At 39.2% G+C, this 25,680-nt stretch overlaps 1 protein-coding gene and 1 non-coding gene across 2 annotated transcripts in view; one reads left to right on the top strand and one right to left on the bottom strand.

Annotated features, from left to right (window-relative positions):
- The window catches only part of LOC150088989 (potassium channel subfamily K member 18-like), a 69,773-nt gene extending 58,388 nt beyond the window's left edge, over window positions 1-11,385 (bottom strand). The window contains exons 1-2 of the mRNA XM_090370988.1: window positions 10,766-11,385; window positions 1,590-1,713 (exon numbers count right to left, since the gene is read on the bottom strand). Of these exons, the coding sequence (XP_090227114.1) occupies window positions 1,590-1,713; window positions 10,766-11,044 (403 nt within the window). The 5' untranslated portion in view covers window positions 11,045-11,385. The remainder of the gene's footprint in view (window positions 1-1,589; window positions 1,714-10,765) is intronic.
- A 13,822-nt stretch (window positions 11,386-25,207) lies between these two features.
- Window positions 25,208-25,279, top strand: TRNAA-UGC (transfer RNA alanine (anticodon UGC)). Its single transcript has one exon. It is a non-coding gene; the product is annotated as a tRNA-Ala (tRNA).
- Window positions 25,280-25,680: the final 401 nt, after the last annotated feature.

Raw genomic sequence — 25,680 nt, 5'->3', positions numbered from 1 at the left:
TATGGAGGAGGCTTACTATAAAGCCCTCACCCAATTCGCACAATCAGTGCGAATGTTGAAGATTTCTTCGGATTTCAAAGACATCCGAAATCTTCAACGCCAAGAATTGCAAAATACCCGTTTAACTGACTAAGTCAGACTTAACCTAGACTTTCTCTCCAGTCATTCGCTGTGCAAGTCTCACTGCCACGCCCAACGAATGACTATAACATACCACTGAAAACTATAACTGACCTTAATACTAATCTGCTAGGACTCTCCTCCTTGGTGCTGGACGACTCTGGGTGCCCTGGTGAGCCCTGCGGCTGGCTCGTCACCTGGAGGAGATAAAAAATCTGACGCTGACTGTGGGGCATTCGGGGCACATTTATATGAAGGAGCCTGTGAATGTTATAAGGGATGTGTGTCGATTGGAAAAGTCGGAGTACGTATGCTGCGCAAATTCAGTACACCCTTGTGTGAAGTTTAGAGCAGTGGTTTTCAATCTTTTTTGCCCCATGCATCCTTTTCACCATACGTCAGAATATCATTCCCCCCTTTCCCAGATTGATGTCATTCCCCCTTTCCAAGATTGTCTGACTCAAAAGATGCATTCCAAAAAGATAAAAAAAGTGAAATATTTATCTTTATTTTTAATTTAATATGTGACATCCAATAAAGTGTGATGTCCTCTAGATTATGTACAATCTGTAGAATTGTAGTTTGTAGAAAGATCAATATTCCAACACTTTGAGTCTGTCAATCTGTGTTCCCAATTCTCCCCCCGAAACCTAAAATTTCCCCCTGGCTGGCTAAGTGACCAGTTAAATAACAGATCAACACAACCTACACTAACACTACGCAAACACACTAATCCACACTATCTGTATCCGACGCAAGCCGCAAGACATGAAACACTAAAAAATTCCATGTAGATATTGATTAGTCTTGCTGTTCCTACGTTGTACGTTGTATTGGGTGGTTAAGTGAGCCATTGTGCAGAGTTGCTGCTGTGTTAAGGGACAAGATAACTAGAACTAGAACTGCAATCTTATATCAGCCGTTCTCGACTTTGAGCCTTCACCAGCGTAACAGACTAGTCCATTCCCACACAAGAGAGATGTTGCTAATGCAAAGCCAACCACAGGTTCTAAACTAAAGGTAAGGTGATATTCTGTAGAACAAAATATTTTTCACAAATCCCTAAAAATTCCGTGCGATACAATTCATAATAAGTTATGGAAGAAGTCCTCAAATATTAAAGAGAGCGTCGATGTTTACTTTCTGAAATATTAAAAATAAAATGAAAACGTAAATGATTCGCTACAATGTATGTCCAGACGTTTCTTTCTAACCTTCTGCAGGCTGATTTTAGGGATGTCATCACCGGATATTGGTGTAGAAAATCGGAAGTTGAACTTTTATCAAGTTCCATTACCTCATCAAGGCATTTCCGGGACATACCATTAACTCATTACTAGCAGCCACTAATAAAAGCTAAAAAGAAACCCGAAAAAAGAACAGTCAACTATTAAGGAAGAAAGTTTTACCTTTACAATGACAGATGTTGCCATGGTTACAGCTTTTAATGGTCATTACGTCACACTTACCTATTGTGGTGATTACAATAATGGAATACAGTAATGCTCCCGAGAAGGACCATTGCAGAGGACTTTCATCTTTGCCATCGTATCCCTCCTTTCTCACTGATCGCACCAAGGTCACTTCGAAACTCTACGAACAAAAATAACACTTTTAGAATCGGTTCAAATTAATCGTTTTAAAGCGATTAATTTGAACCTAGAAGGGGTGGGCAAAAAAGTTCTGAGATCGGGGTATAAAAGAAAAGGTACAAATTTTGTTTTTCTTTTGCTCTTAAATGTATTCATCACGAAGTTCGATACATTCGTCTGAAAAGAGTTTAATCCTTCAAAATATATACGCTCAGTGATCACCGAATTATGACCACCTACCTAATATCGTGTTAGGCTACTGTCTTCACTGATAACAATCGCTATACTCCTAGGAATTGAGTCCACTAAATGTTTGAGGACGTCTGTAAGGATCTGTGGCCATGCTGTTTTCCACAGTGTCGGAATATTTGGCAGTTGCGTGTCCATGCGCTTCACTTCCCGTTCCAAAACTTCCCAGATGTTCAATGGATTGAGGTAAAGCGATTGGAGGCAAATTAAGATGGGCAATATCTTCACTGTGCTCCTTGAACCACTCATACACAGTGCATGCTCGATGACAAAGCCTATTATGGTCTTGGAAGATCCCGTTTCTGTCCAGGAAAAGATGCAACATGGTCTCCTAAGAGCTGCCGGTAGACCTCGCCATTGAAACGTTAGTCCATACGCACGAGGGGTCAGTTCTTGACAGCAAAACATGCCCTATATTAAGCAACAACCGCTGCCCTGCCTGCCTGGACGATGGACACCATGCACGATGGGTCCATGGACTCGTGTTGCTTGAACTACACATACAAAGGCGTCCGTCGGCGTGTTGCACCAGGAGTCATTCGACCAGCACACTCGTTTCCAGTCCTCCAGTGTCCAACAAGCGTGTTGTCGACACCACAGTATTCGCTGTCGACGATGATCAGCGGTGAGCAGAGGGTGTCTCTTGGGTCGTCGGCTGTGGAATCCTTTACGATTCTGTCGGCTGGAGGTGGTGTGACTCTTTCGACACCGTTCTTTGTAACCTTAACCATAGTAGATCGTGAGCGACCAACAAGAAGTGGCGTTTCTGATATAGAAGCATCTGATGCACGAGCTCCCACAATCATACCCTTTTGAAACTCCGTGATAGCTTTTCTACGTCCCACAACTGCTACTTTATCACTTTGACTCGCACGACCAGATGCAAATTACCACTTCTCTAGCGTAGAAGCTGTTCGGCTTTTTATATTGCAAACATGTGACATATCCATTTAGGATGGGGTGGTCATAATTCAGTGATCACTGAGTATATATGATAAATTCTTCTTCCGTTTGGGCACCAAACCAGGATTTCACAACTGCTTTTACTTCTTCGTTATTTTTAAAATAAGTTCCATGAAAACGAGACAAGGTTTTTTGTATAAATAATAGTCACTTGGAGCCAGATCTGGACTTTATTGTGGTTGGTTTAATTGTTCAAATTCACATTCATGAATTTTATTATGTGCAACCCAGGCTTTGTGCACGGGAGCATTGTTCTGGAGAGGCAAAACCGATGACCCAACTTTCCTCTTCTCTTCTTCGAATTGCTGCTTTTAACTTTGGCATATGACTCCCATATCATTCTCCTGTTATTGTGGTTTTAATTGCAAGGTAATCAATTAAAAGCAATACTTTTGTGAGTCAGAAAATTGAGGCCACTTTTCCACCTGATAGTCGAATTCGAAAATTTTTTGAAGTTGGATGACCCTTATGCATGCTCTCCAATGCACAATATCCAATTTACATTCAGGATCATCACCAGTTACCAGACGGATTGAAAATCTATCTCGATTTGCAAGAATAGAATTAATGTTAAATTCTCTTTTGATGACTTCATCCTCTGTTTTTCATGAATGGAAAGGTGTCTGGGAACTCATCTTGCACAAACTTTGAGCATACCCAAAGTTTGGGCATACCCAAAGTGCCCATGTATTACAGTCAAAAATTTGGTTGGACATTCTTCTTCTTCTTCCACCTACCAATATAAAAAAATTAAATATTACAAACCGAATACGACATTGACATACAAGATTTTTCCTGTTATTTTTGAAGACATTAAGCTATCAAAATAACCTATTTTAGCACATTTCCTTCACCCTGTCCTCAGAACTTTTTAACCACCCCTCGTAACAATGTCAAATGGATATTGAAGAAAGTTTCGGGTCCACTTAGCCTAAGAGTCTCATAGTGTCTAAATCCAGCCATGCATCTTCTTAAGAGAAATATGCATTTTAGTTCTTACAAAATCAGTGGAAACATAAGCTACGTTACCAAAAGTATTAGCGTACGTTTCTTGGCCACTTTATTATGACTGGCGTCTGACATTTTTCCATTCGTTAAACACCTAAATGATATTACTCTTTGGAAACTCGATAAGTGCAGAGTTGTCTTTGCTGTAGCATCTTCTAAACGCTCATCGAAAGACCTTACCATTACATTTCACTGACTTACCATTAATATCCGGACACCTGCATATCTACAAATAACCTTTATTTACAAGGAAAACTAATAACTGTGCTAAAATCTTCAACCTTTACAACAACCTTTATTTCCCGTGTGAAAACTCTCCACCAGTTTTTTTGTAAATTATCGACTTAGGGATCTTTGGTGTGGGTGAAATGTCACATACACACACCAACTGCTTACGTGGCATCCTATTCTCATTCCACGCTGGGAGATCAACGAAATGCACTATAGAGTTCGAGGCATTGAGCTCAGAAACGTCCACCTGGCAGTTATCATAGGATTCCATATCAGCAATCCATCTGTTCGTGCCATTACAGCAACACACTACATCAGCGGTGGCTGATGTAATCACCAACTATAAATTGTTGGTGATACTATATTCAGGAAACATTGGGGTAGACGTCAGAAGGTAGAGAGAGAGAGAGAGAGAGAGAGAGAGAGAGAGAGAGAGAGAGAGAGAGAGAGAGAGAGATCGGAGGATAATAAGAAAAGCGGTACATAGATCCTATTCAGCCCTCATTGAATACTGTCAATCAGACAGTATTCAATGAGGTGTCTGTGTGATGCAGAAGAGCTGCATCACACAGACATCACAGCGAGAAATTCATAGCATCTACCTCCTTGTGCACAAATCATTGCAAGTGGTTACTGGAACATCGAAAAGCTGTATTATGGAGTAGAAAAGCATTGCACACAGTTGTCCAATCTGATGGCTGTGTTTGAATCTAGTGGCTGCCCTGAGACAAAAGTGTGTCATCCCACTAGGAACGTTGGCTGAAGTTCTGTGACGGTCGGCGATTATTGCTGGTGGTTTCATATTGTATCATTAGCCATCATTCTTGTTACAATAAATGTCATGCTGTACATTAATATTCAAGATAATTCCTCTCTTCCTACACAATGGAAGCAGTATAGGGAGGGCCCTATAATGTTTCAGCATGTACAGCACAACTTGTGATGACTTTGAACACAGGGGCATGGACAATGGCTTTTGCGCGTCCACGACTTTGAACACATGGTCATGCAAAAGCTTCATTGACCTGCCCAGAGATCTGACCTAATCCCATTGAATGCCTCTGGGATGAAGGAAATGATAAGTTTCTGGTAGGCCAATACGCTCACAATGAATGGTTGAATTGACCGCTGTAGACCAAAATAAAGCCTTCCACTTATCAAAAAGCGGTTGGGAATCTACCAACGAGAATATAATTTACATTTAAAGCCAAAGGTGGCTGTTGTTTGTTTGTTATAGGATTTTTAGACACATTAGTGACTTAGGTCATATTGAGCCGTATATGATTTTTCTGTTGCTGGACAAAAAACCCAAGTTTCCGGGAGGAAAAACATCTACTCTCTCCTGAGACCAACTAACTCAGCCACGTTGTGAAAAATGCTCATAAAAGTTCTCCCTGTCACTGATAGGATTCGAACCCACATTGTTCCACTCGTGTTAGGAGGGCAATGATTATAATTACTGTGCTATTGCAAAAACATTTCTATAAAAATTTCTTTGAAACATAGCTGACCGGTTCCTTTTTTGCAAAATGGTGTAGACTTTTACTTCAGCAGGTTCAAATATCGCAGTGTACTTGCTAGAGTAGAGAACAGAGTGGCAAACACATTTGAGCTGACCCTAGTTCAAGACCAAGTGACCACTAAATACGATAGTGCCATATTTCTGTGGTCCTGTATTGCCGTTTAGGAGTATAAAAATAAATTTCATTTATTTATTTTTTAATCATCGGCTTGACAAGTTCCAGTCCACTAATTCCTGAAATACTTTTCATTTTGTGATTACTAACTTTTTGTAACCAGTATATTTACAGTACATCATTCGAAGTTGATTGTTAAATTAATCTTTTTAATTACACTACCCTCTCAGAATATTCGGAACACCATCCGAAGTAGTAAACGATGAGAACAACGCGAATGCAAATAGAGAGCAGATACTTCAGAACGATCTCACGGTCAGAAGAGTTCACAAGATATACAAGAAACAGCACCGTATTTAGTAATTACGGGGACATGAACTCGGTCACTCAAAGCACGTGTACTTATGCCCCACGCGTCTGACCATTTGGCTAAAGCGTTCGTCCGCGTTTCTTAAGGAATTCATTTATTCATTAATTGTTACAAGCGTTCAGGCTCACGTTCTTGGGAAAAAACATTCTAATTTTACATGTTCAACACGTCCTCCATTTTGACGAATAAGTTCCTGAAGGCGTTGAAAGTTTTCAACAGTTTCTCCAATATAGCTTGAAATAGTTTGTCCAGATCAATTGCTGGTCTGTTGAAAAGTCAAATTGTGTTCAGCAAAAGCATGCTTCTTAGACTAGCAAAGTTATCCAGACCAGCTTGAATAAGATCAGATTGATTGCGTCCATTTTTAAATTTCGATCCCCGAAGAGTCTCTCTAATTTTATGTATCAAACAGAGATTGGTACTGGTAGATCAACCATTAATTATAGTTTGGATCCCTGTGTTTAAAACAATGCTCTGTTAACGCTGGCTGAATGGTCTTAACAAACAGTTTCAAGAATCCATAACTCGTGACAATAGGCCTGGAATCCTTTGGTCCCTTGGGATGCTTACGTTTGGTATCGGAGTGCACAAAGTATGTGGTCTAAATATCTGTGGGACTCGCATTGATGAGGGTTTCCTAAAAGATATGCAGCAGGTTATCAAGTAGACACTGAATAGTTGCAAAATTATAAAAATGCGGAAATCCGTCCAGATCTACTACTGACTTTAGTGGAAATTTCGTTATTATTTTGATAAGTTTGTCTCTGGAATGGTGAGACCAATGAATCCCAGGTTGCTCATGAACCCTACTGTGGGAAAGATGAATTGATTAAGCTAAGAATTGGGCTGCTCCAAGGTTAATTCAATGAAGGTCTTCTCTTCCATTACAGAATATTTCTGAGCAAACGTGTATTCTTTTTCAGTGACGCATTATCTCAAGAAGAATACTGTGGACCATTCTTTTTCGCCTTAAAAATAGAGCCCATTCACTTTTATAGGTGATGAGATCATGATTATTTATCCTTTTCCATTGGCGTTAGGCTTATTTGGTTTTTACCCTAAAACCTAGCCCTAAATAGATTCATCTCCAGTGTCAACAACTTTTTTTGAGTTTGCCAACCGTTTGATGTTAGAGATCACATTTAAAAACAAATGTTTGCATATTTGTTTCTAAAAATAGACTCGCTATTCTTGTTTACAAGAAGACAATACAGACAAAAGATAAGAAGTCAAGTATGTAGTGTTTGAGTTAAATGTGAACACATTAAAATGCAAATAACTTCGAGCAAAGAGTACTAGAAATAAAAAATTTACAAGTAACATTCTTTATTTTGTGCATGGTGTCACCATTGGTTAAGAACCTATAAAACCACCAGTGTACATGCGCATTTCAAGCAGTAAATGAACATGGCGTTCAGCATTGTGTTCGTGATGGAACATTAAGTTAAAACAGGCTTTTAAAACTAGATTTTCATAGGCAGTTTGAAAATCGTAAGGAACCATCAAAATCTGCAATATGGAAAACTCGTGAAAATGCTCAGAGAAAATGGAAGCGTGAAAGTTGAAAGTGGTGTTTGCACGTTTTTACCACTATACTGTGGAAAAAAGCAGTTATTATAAACGTGGACCGGACAGCCTGCGTGATTGTTGAGCCCATGTTTTTCACAGAAACCATAACCACTGGAACATTGACATAGGCCATGAATTCCTGAGTCACCTTACTGAGGACGAGATTGTTAAAGCGTGGGTTCAACAAGATATCGTGGGTAGCACAGCTGGTGGAATCGACGTCCTCCCCACACCGGGTGGAAAAGACCTGAGTTCGAGTCCCGCTGATGACATGAGGAATTTTTATGGGTCTTTTTCAGAACGTAGCTGAGTTAATCTGTCTCAGTCGAGGGTAGCATGGTTTTTCGTCCATAAAACAGAAAATCGAATATACATGGAGCAGCATGGCCTTAGTCGCCGACGACCCTAAAACCCAATAACAACAACAACTGTCTGCAGAGAGTGTTTTCGAACATGATTGGTTGTGTTTATTTCAGTTGTGATCATGGTGATAATTTTCAACATTTTTATAACGATTTAAGTAATTTCAGAGAATAAAGAATGTGCGTGTAAATTTCGTGTCTCTAGCACTCTTTTACTCCAATTATTCGCATTTTTATGGGTACTCCTTTAAAATGATCGCCCTGTACAGTGACCATTAAAAAAAAAAGGTTTGACTCTTAAAATTCTTGATTAAAGACCTTAATACTGCTTTCCAGTGTTGAATGGAAGAATAGCCCAATTTGTCTTGTTAGGAGCGTGTCTGGAATATCATTTAAAATGTTGCTTTAATCATTTGGTTACAAATAGATAGTTTGAGTCACGTTGGAACGCTGACATTTCTTGCTACAGTGGCCTGTCTTGTTTCACACAAACCTATTTCTTTTCTTAGTTCCCAACGGATACATAAAGTTCATTTTCATAAAGAAAAAAGGCGTCCTTGAAGTTCTGGACAACATCCAAAATTTAGGTTATTTAATTTTGTAGCGCAGGTGTCTTTTATCAGCACGTGTTGTGTATTTTCTCTCACCCCCCCCCCCCGTTTTTCCCCACTATATTCTTTAAAACTTGTTACAATCTTTTAAACATTCATGTCTAGATATTACTGCTGATTTATTTTTTACAAGAAAAGTGAATTCGTTAGTGATTTTGGGGCTATCGTAGCGAGTTCATACAAGATCAGTTCCTTCATTCAAATCCCAAAGCAGGAGGATGTTAGGAGACGCCTAAGATGTTGTTGTTGTTGTTGGGTTTTAGGGGCATCGGTGACTAAGGCTATGCTGCTCCGTGTATTGTCTGTAAATTTCGTGTGTACTGTGGTCGATTTTCTGTTTGCTGGATGAAATGAAAACTCGAATTTCCAGGAGAAAACACCAGGTTGCCCTCGCCTGAGACCGACTAACCCTGCTATGTTGTTAAAAAGACCCATAAAAATTCCTCACGTCATCGACAGGACTCGAACTCAGGTCTTTCCCACTCGGTGTGAGGAGGACGGCGATCCTACCAACTATGTTACCCACGAGGTCTTAAATATAGTATGCGCGGTAGCAGAGTGGTATTGTCACCGTCCTCCCCACACCGGGTGGAAGAGGCCCGGGTTCGAATCCCGTCGATGACGCGAGGAACTTTAGTGGGCTTTTTTCACTTCGTGGCTGATTTAGTGGGTCTCAGGCGTAGATAGCAAGGTTTTTCTCCCAGAAACTGAGTTTTTTCGTCCAGCAAAACAGGCAGATAGACCAGAGAACACACGCAATTTATGGACAAATAAATATATTGGTAGATGTAATCATTTACAGGGGACCTTAATATCATAATTTTAATTTTTGCGAGATGAGGGACTAGGGAAGTGAAAAATCATTGGAATTTCTCTTCATTCTATTTATGGATTCTTCCGGCAAGTTGCAGATCATGTTTGAAACTGGATGGCTGCGGATCTCTACTCCGAAGAGCTCATTCAACTTCGTCCCATAGTACTCAGTTGGACTGAGATTTGATAACCGGGAAGGTGAGTGAGTTAGGTTGAGTTCACTCCCATGTTCCTAGATCCACTTCTGCACAATTCGACGTGAGACATTATCCTACGAAAGGACTCATTCGCAGATGGATACACTAGTCATGAAGAGATGCGCTTGGTCGTAAACAATTTCCACATATCCTGTAGTATCCAAATGTTGCTCCACTGAAATCAAGAGGCCCAATATTCGCCATGAAAACGTTCCCCAAACTACTGCCACCACCAGCCTTGTTGACACGTGGAAGATGTGTCGTGTTTTCGCCACATTTTGGTTCTCTCATCGGCGTGCAGCAGCAGCAGCAGGAATAGGTATTCGTCAGACTGGGCAACGTTTTCCCAATCCTCTATTATCCTGTATTTTTGTTCCTGCGCCTATTTTAACCGCACCTTCTTGTTTTTTAATGATAAGAGCGGAGCCCTGTTCGGTCGTTGGCTATGATATTCCCTTCTATGAAAAGGTACAAGGAGTTGTGCGCTCTGATTAAGGGGCCTGTCAGGATAAACTGAAACCATTAAAAAAAATTTGATAAGCATTGCTTGTCCTGGTCTTGAGTGTGTCGTGAGAGCTTTTCATAATGCTAAGTATATCATAATAGGATAAATATTAAAAAAAAAAGTATATAAGAAATGCCTTGTATAATCAAGGAAACTTGGACATCATTAAAATCTCGAAGGAACAAATCTCTTAAACTGCTTTCATTAACAGGGTTCATTATACAAATAGCTACATCTCAATTACTGTCCTAGATTTCCTTTTGCTACTCTTAGCATTATTTCGTCTTGTCCATTCTTCTTCTTAGAAGTTAACTTCCAGAGTACGAGTACGTAGGACTCTATTTAATGACAGCTGAGAGGAACTGAGTTCTTCCCATTTCCCAAAAAATCTTGCTAAATCAACAAAATCTGTCAACTGTCATTATGAAATAAAATTAGGAGAGCATCCCGTGAAAGGAAATTTATCATGTAAACTGGAAAAAAAAAACTGAAAACAGTTTATGAATGCTCAAAGAATTTGCAATTTGAATGCGCTTACCTGCAGGGCCACTGTAGCAAGTGCACTCCAATTAGTTTCCATCAAAGTGGAGCTTCCCATTGTAAGATTCCACAGTTCTTCAACCACGTGATGACGTTCTCGGGTCATGACCTCCCTCTTATCTCGCTCATTATTCGCTTCCAGAGCTTCGAAAGTGAATGCTCCAATAATAGCGTATCCAACAACTAGGCCACACAAGCCCACGTGGGAGAACAGAAAAGTCAGAGCCGCCCTGCAGTAATGACGACACTTGGAACAGCGAGATGTTGGTCCCCTCATGGTTTGATCGCTGGCGATCGTTCTCACAAGTTTTCAATTGAAATGGCCAACGTCCATTTAGTCACAATTGATTTGAGATCTAAAAATCTCCATGAGAACTTTTAGCACCCATACTTTTCACCAGTACTGTATACATGATGAATGTCAAAAGGCGCTCGCTATATTTCCGCTCACCGAAGCGCCTCCTACCTAAGCCACACATCCCTCCCCCTAATCTCCCTCTCATCAAATCTCCTTATCACATGTTACGAGAAGTCACGCATCCTCTTAGGACATCCAAGGCATCACCTGCGTGTTAAGTCCCAGTCTGCAGCCATTTCTTAGCTACTCTAGATCCCAGGATTTCCGAATGTCACAAGACATCAGAAGCCAGTCTACAGCAGTGATCATTGCCAAGTAATTCTTAGAAATGTTTCTTGAACTGTGTTTTCTGTTCGCAGAGATTCTGGAAGTGTTTTGCGCATGTCTACGACTTATTGCATTCAGACGAGGTCCAATGACGTTAGAGAATGTTTCACCGCCACTTGATTTTTGGGGATGCACGTGAGTTACCTTGGAAACTGGCAATCAGTCATCGCTAAATAAGAAAAGGGGCAATCTGTGTTGCTCTTTGCCTAATTATGTGTGTCGAATAAATGTAACGCTCTATAGACACGTTGACATTAATTCACAGGGATGAAATTTAAATAGCTGAAGAGTAGAGTGCAAATTTTGGTCAGTAATGGCAACTAAAGCCATTAGTATGTAGTGTGTTCTAAGGTAGGCTTGTACCCTTTCTAAAGGAGATAAACTAACTGACCATTGCTTGAAAAAGCTACAGAGTCCTCTCTAATTATTGAGAGATGGGTGGAATCAGTGCTAAAGCTTTCGTTTTGCATGTGAAACGACCCGGGTTCATTCCTTCCTTTGGGCCTCCTGGCTGTGAAAAGCCAGTTGCATAATACGCTTTCTATATTTCTGAATAAATGTAGTTATTTAAATAGTCAACCATACAACCTGGTCCTAATTGCTGATGTAACTTCGATTGTTTTGAAATTATTTACTATTGGTATTAAAAAGGATCCAATAATCAAAATAATCAAATGAAATAATTGTTTTATCTATTTCTCTCAAATATCTAGTGTCTCTTTAATCTCCTCCATTTATCAAGGCCTGGTGGGGGCTTGTTCTGAAAACAAAAATCTCTTTCAACGAGTAACATAAAATTTTAGTTTAAAAGTTTTTTTTAAATTTTTCTAAGAATAAATTTTTACTTCATGAAGTTTTCATTTAGTATTTTTTCGAATACGAAAATATCTCGAAATGGAATCAGCACTTTTAAACTCCATATTTACTCTATTCGCACATCATTGCCAACAATATAATTTCTAAAATAAGCTGATCCCCCTTTCCTCCCCTCACCATCATTTCCTTCCAGAAGCACGCGGCAGCACCATTTAGCAGCTTTCAAGATAGAATTACAGACGGAAGAGTGCTATTTGTCAGAAAGAAATTATTAGAGGGCTGACATGCAAACAGGCGTCGATGACGTCATCGGTGAGTGGCCTCTTCCAAGAAACCTGTAGGTATTATATCAGGAATGAGACTGGCACGATTTATATAACTTCTATTTGTGGCTTGCTGCCATATTTCTTTGTGGTTCCATGTGTTCTAGGTGAGGGGCGACAGACATTCCACTTGTGACCCGCGCTGCTCATATTAGTAGCCCACCATCCGATGTGTAAAAAAAGTAAAAATAAACCATAAATTAACGCAAAATGAGTTAAACGTAAACATGGTTCACGTACAAAAAGATGAATTTTTTTTTGGTTGATACCTTGTAATCACTATAGCAACCACACAAATTTTGGTTTCAATTTGGCAATTCGTTTTCTTCCTTTGCAGGGCTCAATAAAGTGTCCCAATGGATAAAGTGGAATATAGATACAGTGATTTGGTTCCTCTTTCCCCCAAAGAAAACGCCAAAACAATCCACGAAGAAATGGTCACTGTTCATGGAGAAGACTGCCCAGGTTACAAATTGTTGTATACATTAGTATAAATTTCAAATGTGGAAGAACCTCAGTTCATGATGAAGAAATCCCAGGACGCCCAGAAACTGCTGTAACAGAAGAGTATTGCAAAAATTGTGGCATTAATCCTGGAAGATCGCCGTATTGGCTTCAGAGGACTAGTTACAGAGGTACAAATTAGTGTAGGGTTCGTGGAGAATATCATCCATCAACAGTTGCATATAAGTAAAGTGTCTGCTAGATGGATTTCTAGACTTCTGACCCATTACCAGAAGGAAAAGGCACAACGTGCACATGAGATGTTGTCAATGTGCCAGGAAAAGCAAGAGAAGTTTCTTTTTTTATGGCTAGTCACCATGTACGAAACTTGGATCCATCAATATGATCTCGCAACTAAACAAATGTCCAAACAACGGAAGCATGCAGAATCACCCCCCCCCCAAAAAAAAAAAAAAAAAGAGGTAAAGGTGCAACCAAGCGCTGGAAAAGTGATGCTATCAGGTTTTTTTTGGGACCAACATGTCGGTCCCAAACTACCTAATGCATGGTGCACCATCATTATATTTAAAAAAATAGTTATTAATATATCTGCATGTATAATTTAATATTTGTTGTGATCCATGGGCTCTAGCTCAAATATAAAAATGGTCTATTATCTGGAAAAAAAATATATTTGGGAAACTCTGCCCTAGATGATCAATGGCAACTCCCGAAGTCATGTCCCTTCCTCATGAATCCCACCTTGTATATAAGGAGATGACATAATTCAGTTTAAAAATGGAGGAGAAGGCATAAATGTAAGTAATTTTATACTGATGGATTTCAAGAGTGTTAATATCAGGTGTCATAATTCTGGCTTCAGATTACTATTATATTCATTGACCATTCTTATTAATGTTCTCTGAAACACTATGCCCATCCACGCTTTAGATCTGTATAACACAAGTACTACAATCAATATACGTTATCTACGCATTAATTACGACTGTGCAACACAAAAACCATTTATAATTTAAAAAGCAACAATTTATTTTAACATAACATTCTTCACCTTCTGAAATATCTTCTGCACAGGCTCAGAGCCTGTACTTGAAAACAGTACTCAACAAACTAGATAAGTCTACATTTCTCAATATCCCTAATAAGAGCTTCAAGTCATATCTATACTCATTATACCATTCACGATGAAAATCAATACAATGGCTCTCCTCCTCCTCAGATCCATAAGGACAAACATCATTCTCTACCTAACTTAAACTCGACAACTTACAAGGAAAATCGTGTCCAATTACTAAAACTGCACATAACCCGAGATTCAACCATTATTCTGCCTTCATAGTAACCCTGACATCATATACGCTGAGTTGGCTTTGCATCAGCAGCGCTCCCTTATGTAGGAATGGACTGGTCTATAACGCTGGCGATCAGTTATTGAGTGTCTACGAAGAAGAATAGGTTGGCTAAGAGATCTTACCGACTTTCCAAACGATGATTGTAGAGGCTAGATGTGCAGGTGCCAGCATCTCAACAAGCGTCAACATACTTAAGTGTGCCTGTTTTGTGGTGTTATGAGTCTACCATAACTGGCTCAACAGCGATCGAACAAGCCAAAGGGAAAGCCACGTGTGTGTATGTGTGTGCGTATTCTGTCAAGCGGCAACGAGTACTTCACCAATTTCGTCACTGAGAAACAGAAGAAACTGTGCCTTGCATGGGGACGTCAGCACCAACACGTGACCAGAGACGTGAAAATCTGTCACTAAAAAAAAGGACATGCGACGCTACTACCATCCACCTGACAATGTGCAGCATTATGCACATATTGACACAATGCTGCACATTGTCAGGTGGATGGTAATAGCGTCGCATGTCCTTTTTCTAGTAGGTCCCAAACATGCCAATTGGGACACATTGTGCAACTCATGGGTAGCACTACTGGACACCATGCAGCACGGCGTGGAGTCGATGCTAAGAAGTATATGGACTGTATTACGGGCAAAAAGTAGCCACAAGGTATTAGTTAGGTGTTGCTATTTAAAAGCCAACTCAGTGTATATGTTACTCTGGTTTTTGTGATCCTTTCCCAACGATTCTACAATATCTTTTCCAATTCCACAGAAAATTTCTTATTTTCTATTTCAAATCATCCCATCCATAATCTTTATCTATTTTTAGGCGTACACGAACAACAATATTTCTACCGAAATGTTATTCTTCATTTATAACAGGTTTCCTTCTATAACCTAGAGAGCATCGCTAGAAACAGTTTGGAAGGCCCTAGTAATTCTTAAAACGACAAATCTCTCAGCAGGAGGGAGAGTCATTATATTTTCATTATATTGACTAATATTTACAAATTGTTATTTAAATCAACCAAATCTTTCCTTGATGTCTCCCTTTTTTTAATCTAGAAAATCAATTAAACAAAATCAAGCCATCAGCATATTTATCCTCTCATCTATCTCCAGACATTCTTCTAATACCAGATTCCAACAAAAACAATTCCAAAATGTATCCTTGTAGACAACTACGTGTTACAGTCTTTTCCAAATATTGAAATTTAGATGTGTTTGCCACCCTTCTCTCATTGAAATAATCTCTCATAATCTCATATAGATTATAAGAACATAAAATAAATAAATTTTCTGTTTATACTCCGGGACGACCAAACGGTCAGAGGAGTTCATAAGATAGACAGAATACAAGAAACAGAACCGTATTCAGTAGTCACGGGCTTGAACCTCGCTCACTCAAGGCACATGTACTTATGCACCCGCACGCCTGACCACTAGGCTAACATCCTACCCTTCTCAATCGTCCAATAACACCTTCCACCATATTCAATCAAATGTTCCTCTTAAATCAATAAATATCCTAAGGAAATGCTTCTCGACAGACAAATGAACTCTCTAGAACATTTCTGTATATGGCAATTGTAAGACTGCAATATTGGAGTACTGTGTTCGACTATGGGAACCACACCTATAAAAAAAAAAAAAAAAAAAACCACATCGAGCTTCTTGAAAGAGTCGAAAGGCATCCGGTTTGGTAAGATCTGCGAAAGGGGCGTCGATATTAGAAAAGTATTCGAATATGTTGGTAACTAGGCACCTTAAAGAAATGATTGAAGACCTTCGTAGCCAAGTGGTCAAATATAAGGGTAAAAATGTCCACGCTTTTACGTAATTCAAGTTCATGTGACTACTAAATACAGTATAATGTTCTTGTATTTTCGCCATTTTGTGAACTGTTATGTCCTTAGGTGGCCGTACTAGAGTGTAAACAGAAAGACTTGTTTTATTTATAAATCTCTGAGAGGTGGAAGTAAAATTAATGAGAATCAATATTTTCAATTGTAAACGATTCCATTACTAGCGATTATAAATTCAAAGTACAGAGAAAAAGGTTTAGCATTAGCAGTAGTAGAGGCATATGATGCATGAAAGCAAGCTTATACAGCATCAGCCAAAAAAATAAATAAAAACTTCCCATTTCTGCCATCGGGTCACTCCAAATATTTGTCCAATTCAGCCTTAAATTTATTTAAGCTATCAGCTTCCACAACAATAGATGGAAGTCTGTTCCAGCAATCAACTACCCGACGGCTAAAGGCAAATTTTCGCACATCTATTCAATAACGATCTTTGCTCAATTTCAGTTTATGACCCCTCAGGTTATTAATCTGAGCAAACGGAAGGATCCAATCAGCAGTGAGCCTGCTCAAGCCATTCAAGGCCTTATACACCTCAATCCGATCACCTCGCAGGTGCCTAGTCTCCAGACTCGGCAATTTGCAGCACTTAAGCCTCTCTTTGTTCCTCTCACCAATCTTTCCCTTCTCTGTACTCCAGCAGCGTAGCTACCGTTTTTCGGGCCCGGAGGCAAAGAACATGTTAGGGCCCTACTTAATTAATGAAAATTGCAAAAACAGGAGACAGTCAAAGACGCCGGGCCCCTAAAGGGCCCGGAGGTAATTGCCTTGTCTGCCTACATGGTAGTTACACCACTGCTGTACTCGTTCTAGCAACTATACATCCTTCCTAAAATGAGGCCTCCAGACCTGTACGGAGTACTCAAGATGTGGCGTAACCATTGCTCACACAAAGAGATAATCACCACCGTGTCTATGCTAATAAAATTCCTATATATCATTTACAAGACTCCATGACCTACTCTGGCAGCCCGTCTGCATCTGCTCAGGGAACTTCATATCTGACTGCACAATTACTCCCAAGTCGCTTTCATTTTCTACCACCCTAAGTGTAGTACCACACAGTTGGTACGTTTCTCTGGGGTTACTTCTACCCATATGCAGTACTTTGCATTTGTCAAGGTTAAACTTCAGTTGCCACTTCTCAGCCCATCTGCCTAACTTTTTTAGATTCTGTTGTAGTAGCATACTCTTTACTGTCATTAACAACCCTGCCAACCTTTGTATCATCTTCAAACTTAGACATAAAGCTTGATATAACTTCATCGATATCATAGATAAATACACAAAATAACAATAGGTCCAGCACCGAACCCTGGAGAACTTCATTGATAACATTAGTCCACGTATAGTAGTGTCCATTTCTTACCACTCTCTACGGTCTCCCACTCAACCATCCCTTTATCCATTGTAGCAACTTTCCCTTAATACCATACCACTGCAATTTCTACAGCAGTCTTCCGTGTGCAACAGTATCAAAATCTTTCCTGAAATTCAAGTATATGATATCAAAATTATTTTTTGCATCCAGTTCCTTTGTGACTACACCATAGTATCCAATCAAATTGGTCAGATAAGACGTTCCCTTAACAAACTAATACTGTGTCTGAACTATTACTGCAGTCTTATCTAGGTGATGCTGCAACACTTCTTCAAACAGTGACTCCATTATTTTCCCCAGAACAGAAGCTAAACTAACAGATCTATAATTAATTGCGTCACCCTTTGAACCCCCTTTGTGAATTGGGGAAAAAAATAGCACATCTCCAGTTCATGGGGACCTTCCCAGAATCTAAGGATGCTCTCATGATTATAGCTAAGGGTTTGCTTATTTCCCTCGTTGCCTCCTTCATATCATCTGGAGAGATTCCATCCACCTCAGATGCCTTTTTATGTTTATCTTCAACAATTTCTCCCCCACTTTGTTATTTAAAAATCATTTAACTCTTTGTTAGATTCTAGTAAACTTCTGTCCTCCCCTTCCTTACAGAATTCCTCATATGTGAATGTAAATACAAAGTATTCATTCAGTTTGTCAGCTATCCGTACAGGATCATCAGCAGTCAAACCATCAATATCAAGTGGACTAATCTGATTCATCCCCTTTCTTCTAGAGTTTACATAAGTAAAGAAGTCTGTTGTTTTTCTTTGTATCCTTTGCCAAGATTTTCTCGTAATCTGCCTTCGCCTGCCTAACCTCCTTTGTGACTGGATTACAGACTAGTTTATACCTGCCATAGTCTTCTGTGTCACCTGATACTTTATATGCATCCCATACATTCTTCTCTGCCACAAGCCTCATTAATTCATCTGACATCCATTTAGGCCTGAACCTTGAACAGTATTTCTTAATTGGTATGAAAAGCCTAGTAGTCTCCAATATTAAGTCCCTGAAGGCTTCCCATTTAGAATTCACCGTTTGTAACATCATCAGTTGATCCCACTGTATAGAATTTAGAAACGTTAAAAACTGTCTGAGACCACTGTAGTCACCTTTATGAAAGCAAAAACCCTTCCCTTTACCCTTGATGGTAGTTACATCTTTAATTAAATCCCTCATCAGTACACTATGATCACTGTCACCTAGTGGTTTCCTTATCTGCAAATTTTTAATGTATGAATAATCACTGCTGATAATCAGATCAAGAGTGTTCTCCCTCTTGTTGCCCCTCAAACATGTTGCTGTAGAAAACAATCCTCCAATAAATCAACAAAAGTCTTGCTAGCGTGCGAGTGGCTAAACCACAAGTTCCAGTCAATATCTGGAAAGTTAAATCCCCCATTATAAGACATTCTGATTTACTGACCCACTCTATTTCTCTGCACAATTGTTCATTGTACTCATTAGAGTCATTAGGCTTATAACGCACTCCTACTCTCATTTTCCTTTTCCCGGTGTTTATGTCACACCAAACTGACTCGACATTGCCTTCAAATTACATCCCTCGTAACTTGATACGCCTCTTTGCACGTTCGTACAGCTTCTAGGTGGTTCTGTGGAACTTACCTTGTGAACCCTGTTTAACGTCCTCATCACTCTGGTGTGGATCTCCGAAACGCTGTCAAAATGGTGTCCCTTCAGGTGGAATTTCACTTTGGGGAACAGAAAATAATCATCAGGAAAATGGTGAAGTACTGTAACGCCCCTTCGTGCGAGAAACTGATTGACGATGGTCGCGTTGTCCATCACTCATCTGTAAAATTCAGAGTTGACTGTTTGTCCCTCCGGTACAAATTCTTCGTGTACAACTCATTGCCAATCAAAAAAAAAAAAAAAAAACAACCAACATCGTTTTAGTTTGAGACTTTTGCAACCAGATTTTCTTCGCCCCTCGGCGAATTTTCTCCAACTTATGCAGCTAATCGCCTTTTTTGTTCCGGGTTCATTTGCAAAGCGACAGGATTCATCACCAGTTATGAACTTTTAAAAGTAATCTGGATCACTGTCTACCATCTCAATCAAATTTCGATACGCAACAATTCGTTCCTCCTGTTCTGCTGCCAGTTTTAAAGGAAGCAGATAGGGAATGCATGACACCATTAAGGTTAATCATGGTGGCTTCATTAGACACTGGGGTGATTCCATGTATTAGAGAAGCGCCAACTTTTCTCCAATCCATAATGGTGGATATATTAAAGAAGTGGGTAAAAAATTGCTATATATTCGTAATCTCATAAACTATTATGACAGTATCACTCATGAGTTGGATCCAAAAAATTACTTTGATGTTTATTTGTGCTGATGTTGTTTATTTGCACTTCAGAAAAACTATTTGTTGTTCCTATTGTTCTTGTGCAAAGCAACTAAGGCTATGGTGGTGATCACTAGTGAGCTGAAGGGGTTCGGTAATAATTCGTTGATAAATCATGGGTTCGCAAACCCTTTGATCCAATGCTGGGTTCAGACATTTTAGTCTGGAGGAGAAATAAATAATGCAAACATTCTTTTCTGCTCACCAAGTTTTCCAAAATTAGCGAGACTGTTGAACAAAAAATAGAAGGTGGAGATGTATGTTAAGCGAAAGGGAAACTAAGGCCATGAGGTGCCAATACATTTTCTATCGAATATCATCTATTTTTCGGCCGATCTCCTGGAAATAAGATTACGCAATCCTCTCTTGACACAACTAACTCTGCAACAGTGTGAAAAAGACCATAAAAATTATTCCCGTCTTCATGGGATTCAAACCTTGGTCTTTTATTGTTGTGTTGAAGACATTGATCGTAATTACTGCGCCACCTACGAGGGTTTTAGCAAAGCATTTGAATTGCTCCCTCACAAGAAATTGCTATGTATGCTGTGGCGTACTGGGATCAGAGGCAGATCCTTAGGTGGACTGCTGGAGACAAAGGGTTGTAATTAATGATTACTCTTCAGAATGGGCTAGGGTTAGACACGTTCGGATCCCTAGGGGATTGATGCTGACCTGTTTGTTATTTCTTAAACGACACCGATGAACGAATGCAGAGATACAAATGTGATGATAAATTTGCAAGTGATGGGTTCCATACTCAGAAATGCAAGGTTTTACACTTTACACTTGGAAAATAATAAACCCCAAAAAGAAAAAAAATTATGCACTTCGAGGGGTTAAAACATTCGCGAGATTCACGATTAGATTCCGGATTTAAAACATAATATCATAATTATGATATTATGTTTTAAAAAATGAAATATCGATACTACAGCACAGTTTTAAGGATTACTGCACTTTGAATTTTCTAATAAATTAAAATTCATAGAAAATTAGATCAAGTTTAATATCAATCAGTTGGTTGTGAAAACCCAAACACTAAAAAATAAAAGTAAATATAATTAGGAAATGACAGGGAAAAAAAGTAAATACCATTTAGAAAAAAGATTATTAATGATTAAACGTTATACAATCATATTTGTAAGTCAAAAAACGAAGAACGTACCAAATTAAAACTTAATCAGCTGATCAAACTATTAATATAATTATAATTTAACTTTTTATTAAATTATTATTGAATAATTAACTAAATGGTTGGAATTTACTAATGGCAATTACCCATGGATCTTTGCGAAAAGGAGTGAAGTAGCTCCGCCCACTGCTTCGCAGTGATTGGACAATCTATACCTGTACATAACTACGTTCCCAATTTTAAACTATTAATTGAAATTAAATTGAATGTCGTTCCTTGTATTATTTAATAATAATTTAATTTAAAAAATTAATGAAAAGAAAATTAACATAACAAAATAGTACAAACACTAGATGGAACAGCACCACAACTCTAGTATCATAACGCGAGTCTTTAACATCATAATTTGAAATAATCTAATTACCTAGGGCAAACGAGGACTTTTTTAAACTCCTTCTTTATTATTAATAATATCTTTTTGGCGGCCCTCAAGAACTGATAAATGAGCTTGCTTTGGCTCTCCACACACTTGGGTTATTTATACTTTCAAGAGTAGTAACGTTCATCGGCCAGCTGTCAAAAGTAATGCAATTAGCAGAAGAGTGCCAACTGACGAGAATTTTCTGATAACAGTTATTTCCATATCTCTGATAGGTGTCGCTCTTTTAAACAGCCAAAACACCAAACGTTTAGCAGTAACATGACAGAATTTCAAGATAAAAATTTTCCAAGTACTGCTCGACAAAATCAGCAGAACACGTCAAAAACGTGGTGTAAGTCGTACAGCTTGTGATGGAGTGGGGCAAAAGTTGGTATGGTGATGTACCATAGAAGAACGATGATATGAGGAGACAGCGAGAAACTGCGGACAGATATAAGGGACATTTTGATGAGTTGTATGCGAATCACCAAAAAGGTCACATTACAGAAGTCGATACAAGGTATTCAAAAATATGGTCATATGGCATCAGTTTTAGAAATGTACCAACTAGGTAGTGGAGAATGAAGGAGACCTGGGGGCAATTGTGCAGTCAGATATGAATTTTTCTGACAGGCTGCCAGAGTAGGTCATGGGGTCTTGTCAATGATATACAGGAATTTTGCGAGCAGGGATAAGGAGGTGATTATCCCCTTGTTAAGACAATGGTCAGGCCACACCTTGAGTACTGCGCACAGGTCTGGAAATCTCATTTTAGGAAGGATGTAGAGTTGCTAGAACAAGTACAGACAGGAGCAACAAGACTGGTAAAGGGAACAAAGGGATGCTCTTATGAAGAAAGGCTTAAGTTCTGCAAATTGCAGCTTCTGGAGACTAGGCAGCTGCGAGAAGATCCAGTGGGTGGTTGATTGCTGGAACAAACTTCCATTTGTTATTGTGGAAGTTGATAGCTTAAATAAATTCAAGGTAGAACTAGATAAACATTTGGAACGAATGGATCAGTGAAATGGGAAGTTTTTTTTTTTTTACTGGCTGATGCTGTATAAGCTTGCTTTCTTGCACATGTGCCTCTACTAATGCTAATGCTAATGCTAGTACAGCCTTAGATCCCCTGCAACCGTTAACCAGGCCTGACAGTGAGCTATGCTCGATATAAAGATATCTATAAGATTCTGTGGAAACAAATCCCATTCTTCCAGCAGCTAAGACCTTAACTCACCAAGTGATCGAGGAATCGGCTGTCGGCGTGCAATGCAATGCCCAACGGCGTCCTACACATGTGCGATCGGAGTTAAATCAGATGATCGTGCTGGTCACGACAGTCGTTGGCTATCTTCAGTTTCAGGATATTCCTCCGCCACTTGAGCTCTATGTGCAGCGGCGTTGTCATGCATGAAAAGAAAATCTAGGCCGACCGCTATAAAGTCGCAAATAGGTTTGGACGATCTGTTCTCGGTATCTCTGTTCAGTTACAAGTACCCCTATCAAAAACATGGAGATGGGTGCGGCCATTGATCAGTATTCCGGCTTGCACAAGAACACTGCCTCCACCGTAAGTGTCCCTTTCTCTGATGTTGGAGGAATGGTACCGTATTCCATGTTGTCTCCAGATGAAAAACGTGTAGAATCTGTTTGTAGTCTAAAACGGGACTCATCAGAGAACAGAGCTAAATAACAAGCAACAACTGGATGTCGTTTTTTTAGATGTGGCAGCCGCATATGACAACATCATATCCGTCCTAGCGCTCATAGTTATTCTGCGGGAATACTTATTCATTACGGGAAATATCCTCCATTTTTTAAAGAACACTCTTCGGCGCAGACAAATTGCAGTAACAAATGGAAACATGTGTGCTGCGTATCACTTTGATAAAGGAGTCTCACAGTCTCTCAACAATGTGGATTCTTGTTGGCCACATTTTTTGCCAGAGCGCTAGAACCCTTCTTAGCTCTAAACATTTTGCAATTCATCACATATGTAGATCATATAAAAAAAATTATTGCATCAGAAGATCAGAAATCCTTGATCAGAATCAGCAGACGAAATCCTTGTTCGAAAGGTTCAGTCATATGTTGACTTTGGACTCAAATGGGAAGAAGGACTGAACTGCCTTTCGCACTTCGCACACATTCATAGGAAAACATACGCTGCACTCTGGACAACCAGGCAGGAGCTCATCAGCATTAGAAACCCAAGTTTAATGAAGCAGTATATGAACAGATGTGTTATTTCTATTCCTCTATATGCGTCACAAATCTGGTCTTCGGCTTCTGAAAGCAGTATTAAGGTCTTTCTAGGACTTGAATACTGGCTCTTTAGATGTCTAAACGGAATCTCAAAGAATCATCTAAGCGACGATGACTTGCCATCCTGAGTACTGGAGATGTGGCTGTCCCACTGAGCAAGCCGAAAAGTGGGAATGAAGTGATGTGGTCGCAACCAGTGTTTTTATATGCATGAATAATTTGCACAATGTTCAGCTCTGTAAGGTGATAGATCGATAATCAGAATTTGCATGCCAGAATGCATATTCACAATAAAATACTAATGAAAAACGTTTTGTTCAGTTAATCTTGTCAAGCGTGTATTTAAAACATAGTAAAAACGATATTCTTAATCCTAAAATTAAAAAAAAATACCACTACATTTTGGAGAAATGTGATGGTATTTAGATATTCTGTAGTTGTTATGAAGGAAAGATTCCTTTTTGCTTTAAGCACCCACAGGGGAGTGTGGAAACGTTGTTCCCCTAATCCCATCCGTGAGTGGGATTAGGGGAACAACATTTTATCAGCTTTATCTTCAAGTGAACCTATGTTGGAAGAGGAAATGTAGGCATTATTTCTTATGTGTACTATATTTTTTTTCTTCAAAGAAACGTTATTTTAAATATAGTGCCATGTGTTGCATGTGTTACATGTGTCCTTCGGTCTGTTTGCTGCACGAAAATCCCCGAGTTTCAGAGAGAGAGAGAGAGGGAAAAAAATATATATATATATAAGTAATCCTCGCCTGAGACTGACTAAATGAGCCAAAACATAGCCCATAAAAATTCCTCACGTCAGGATCCTACACCAATCCTGATTCGAACTCAGGAAAATTGCATCCACTGTGTCACCGAGAGGACTTTTAAAAACAACAAAACGTTTTATTTGTGTTATCTCTATTTATAGTAATGAATGTTCTTCGGTCCTATTTATTTTTAAGTGTTTTCACAGTAATGTTTCTTTCCACAGATTTAATTGTGGGAGGAAATCAAGGTCAGAGTTAGCTTGAATTTCTGACAGAGCGAGAAGCTTCCTTAAGTAACAGAAGCGCTGAGTGGCGTCCTTAAATAGTCCCTAAATGACTTCTACATACGTCTGCATCATGGGCAATCACCGGCTTCTCAGTGATAATTGTCCTGGAGGTAATAAGACATACTACTTATCTGGCAATTTTCTCATCAGGAAGTTCAATGTAAATCACAACTAGGCAGAACCAGCTATAAGATCCGTTGGGAGAATAATTATTCCAGATGCATGAATTCGGCCTCTTGCCAAGTGAAATAACATGACATAACGAACAATGAATTGACTAACATATATTGATACCAATATTAGTGAAAATAAGTGGGGGTGTAGCTCAGTGGTAGAGCGTTCGCTTTGCATGTGAAAGGCCCCGGGTTCGAAACCCGGCACCTCCATAAGATTCTTTTGACCCCAGGGGCTCACATCTGGTGAGTATGGGCTTGGCACACCCAGGGTCCTCAGCTGGATATCATCATTCTTCTCTTTCTTGGTGATTCTTTCTACTATTGACTCTTTTTTGCTCGCTCTCTCTCTCAGGGTAACTCGGAAATTTTGTTTTAGCTGGTGCAGCATAAGCCTCAGGCTTCTTTGTGCCATATGACTAATAATAATAATAAAATAATTAATATCAGTTATTCAGTTCAAAATTAAAATTAAAAATATCAAAAAATAAACATAAACTAAGGGTGTACGAATTACTGTATAATCAATTTATTTACATTTCTGGGAATTTATTATGTTCAACCCTTTAATTACGACAAAGTAACTAATATTATCTCAGTAAAATGTTTCCTAG

Source organism: Mastigoproctus giganteus, chromosome 3 (genome assembly GCF_048544385.1).
Source record: "Mastigoproctus giganteus isolate SK-2022 chromosome 3, ASM4854438v1, whole genome shotgun sequence".
Taxonomy (NCBI): domain Eukaryota; kingdom Metazoa; phylum Arthropoda; class Arachnida; order Uropygi; family Thelyphonidae; genus Mastigoproctus; species Mastigoproctus giganteus.
This window is presented reverse-complemented; position numbering and strand designations above follow the sequence as displayed.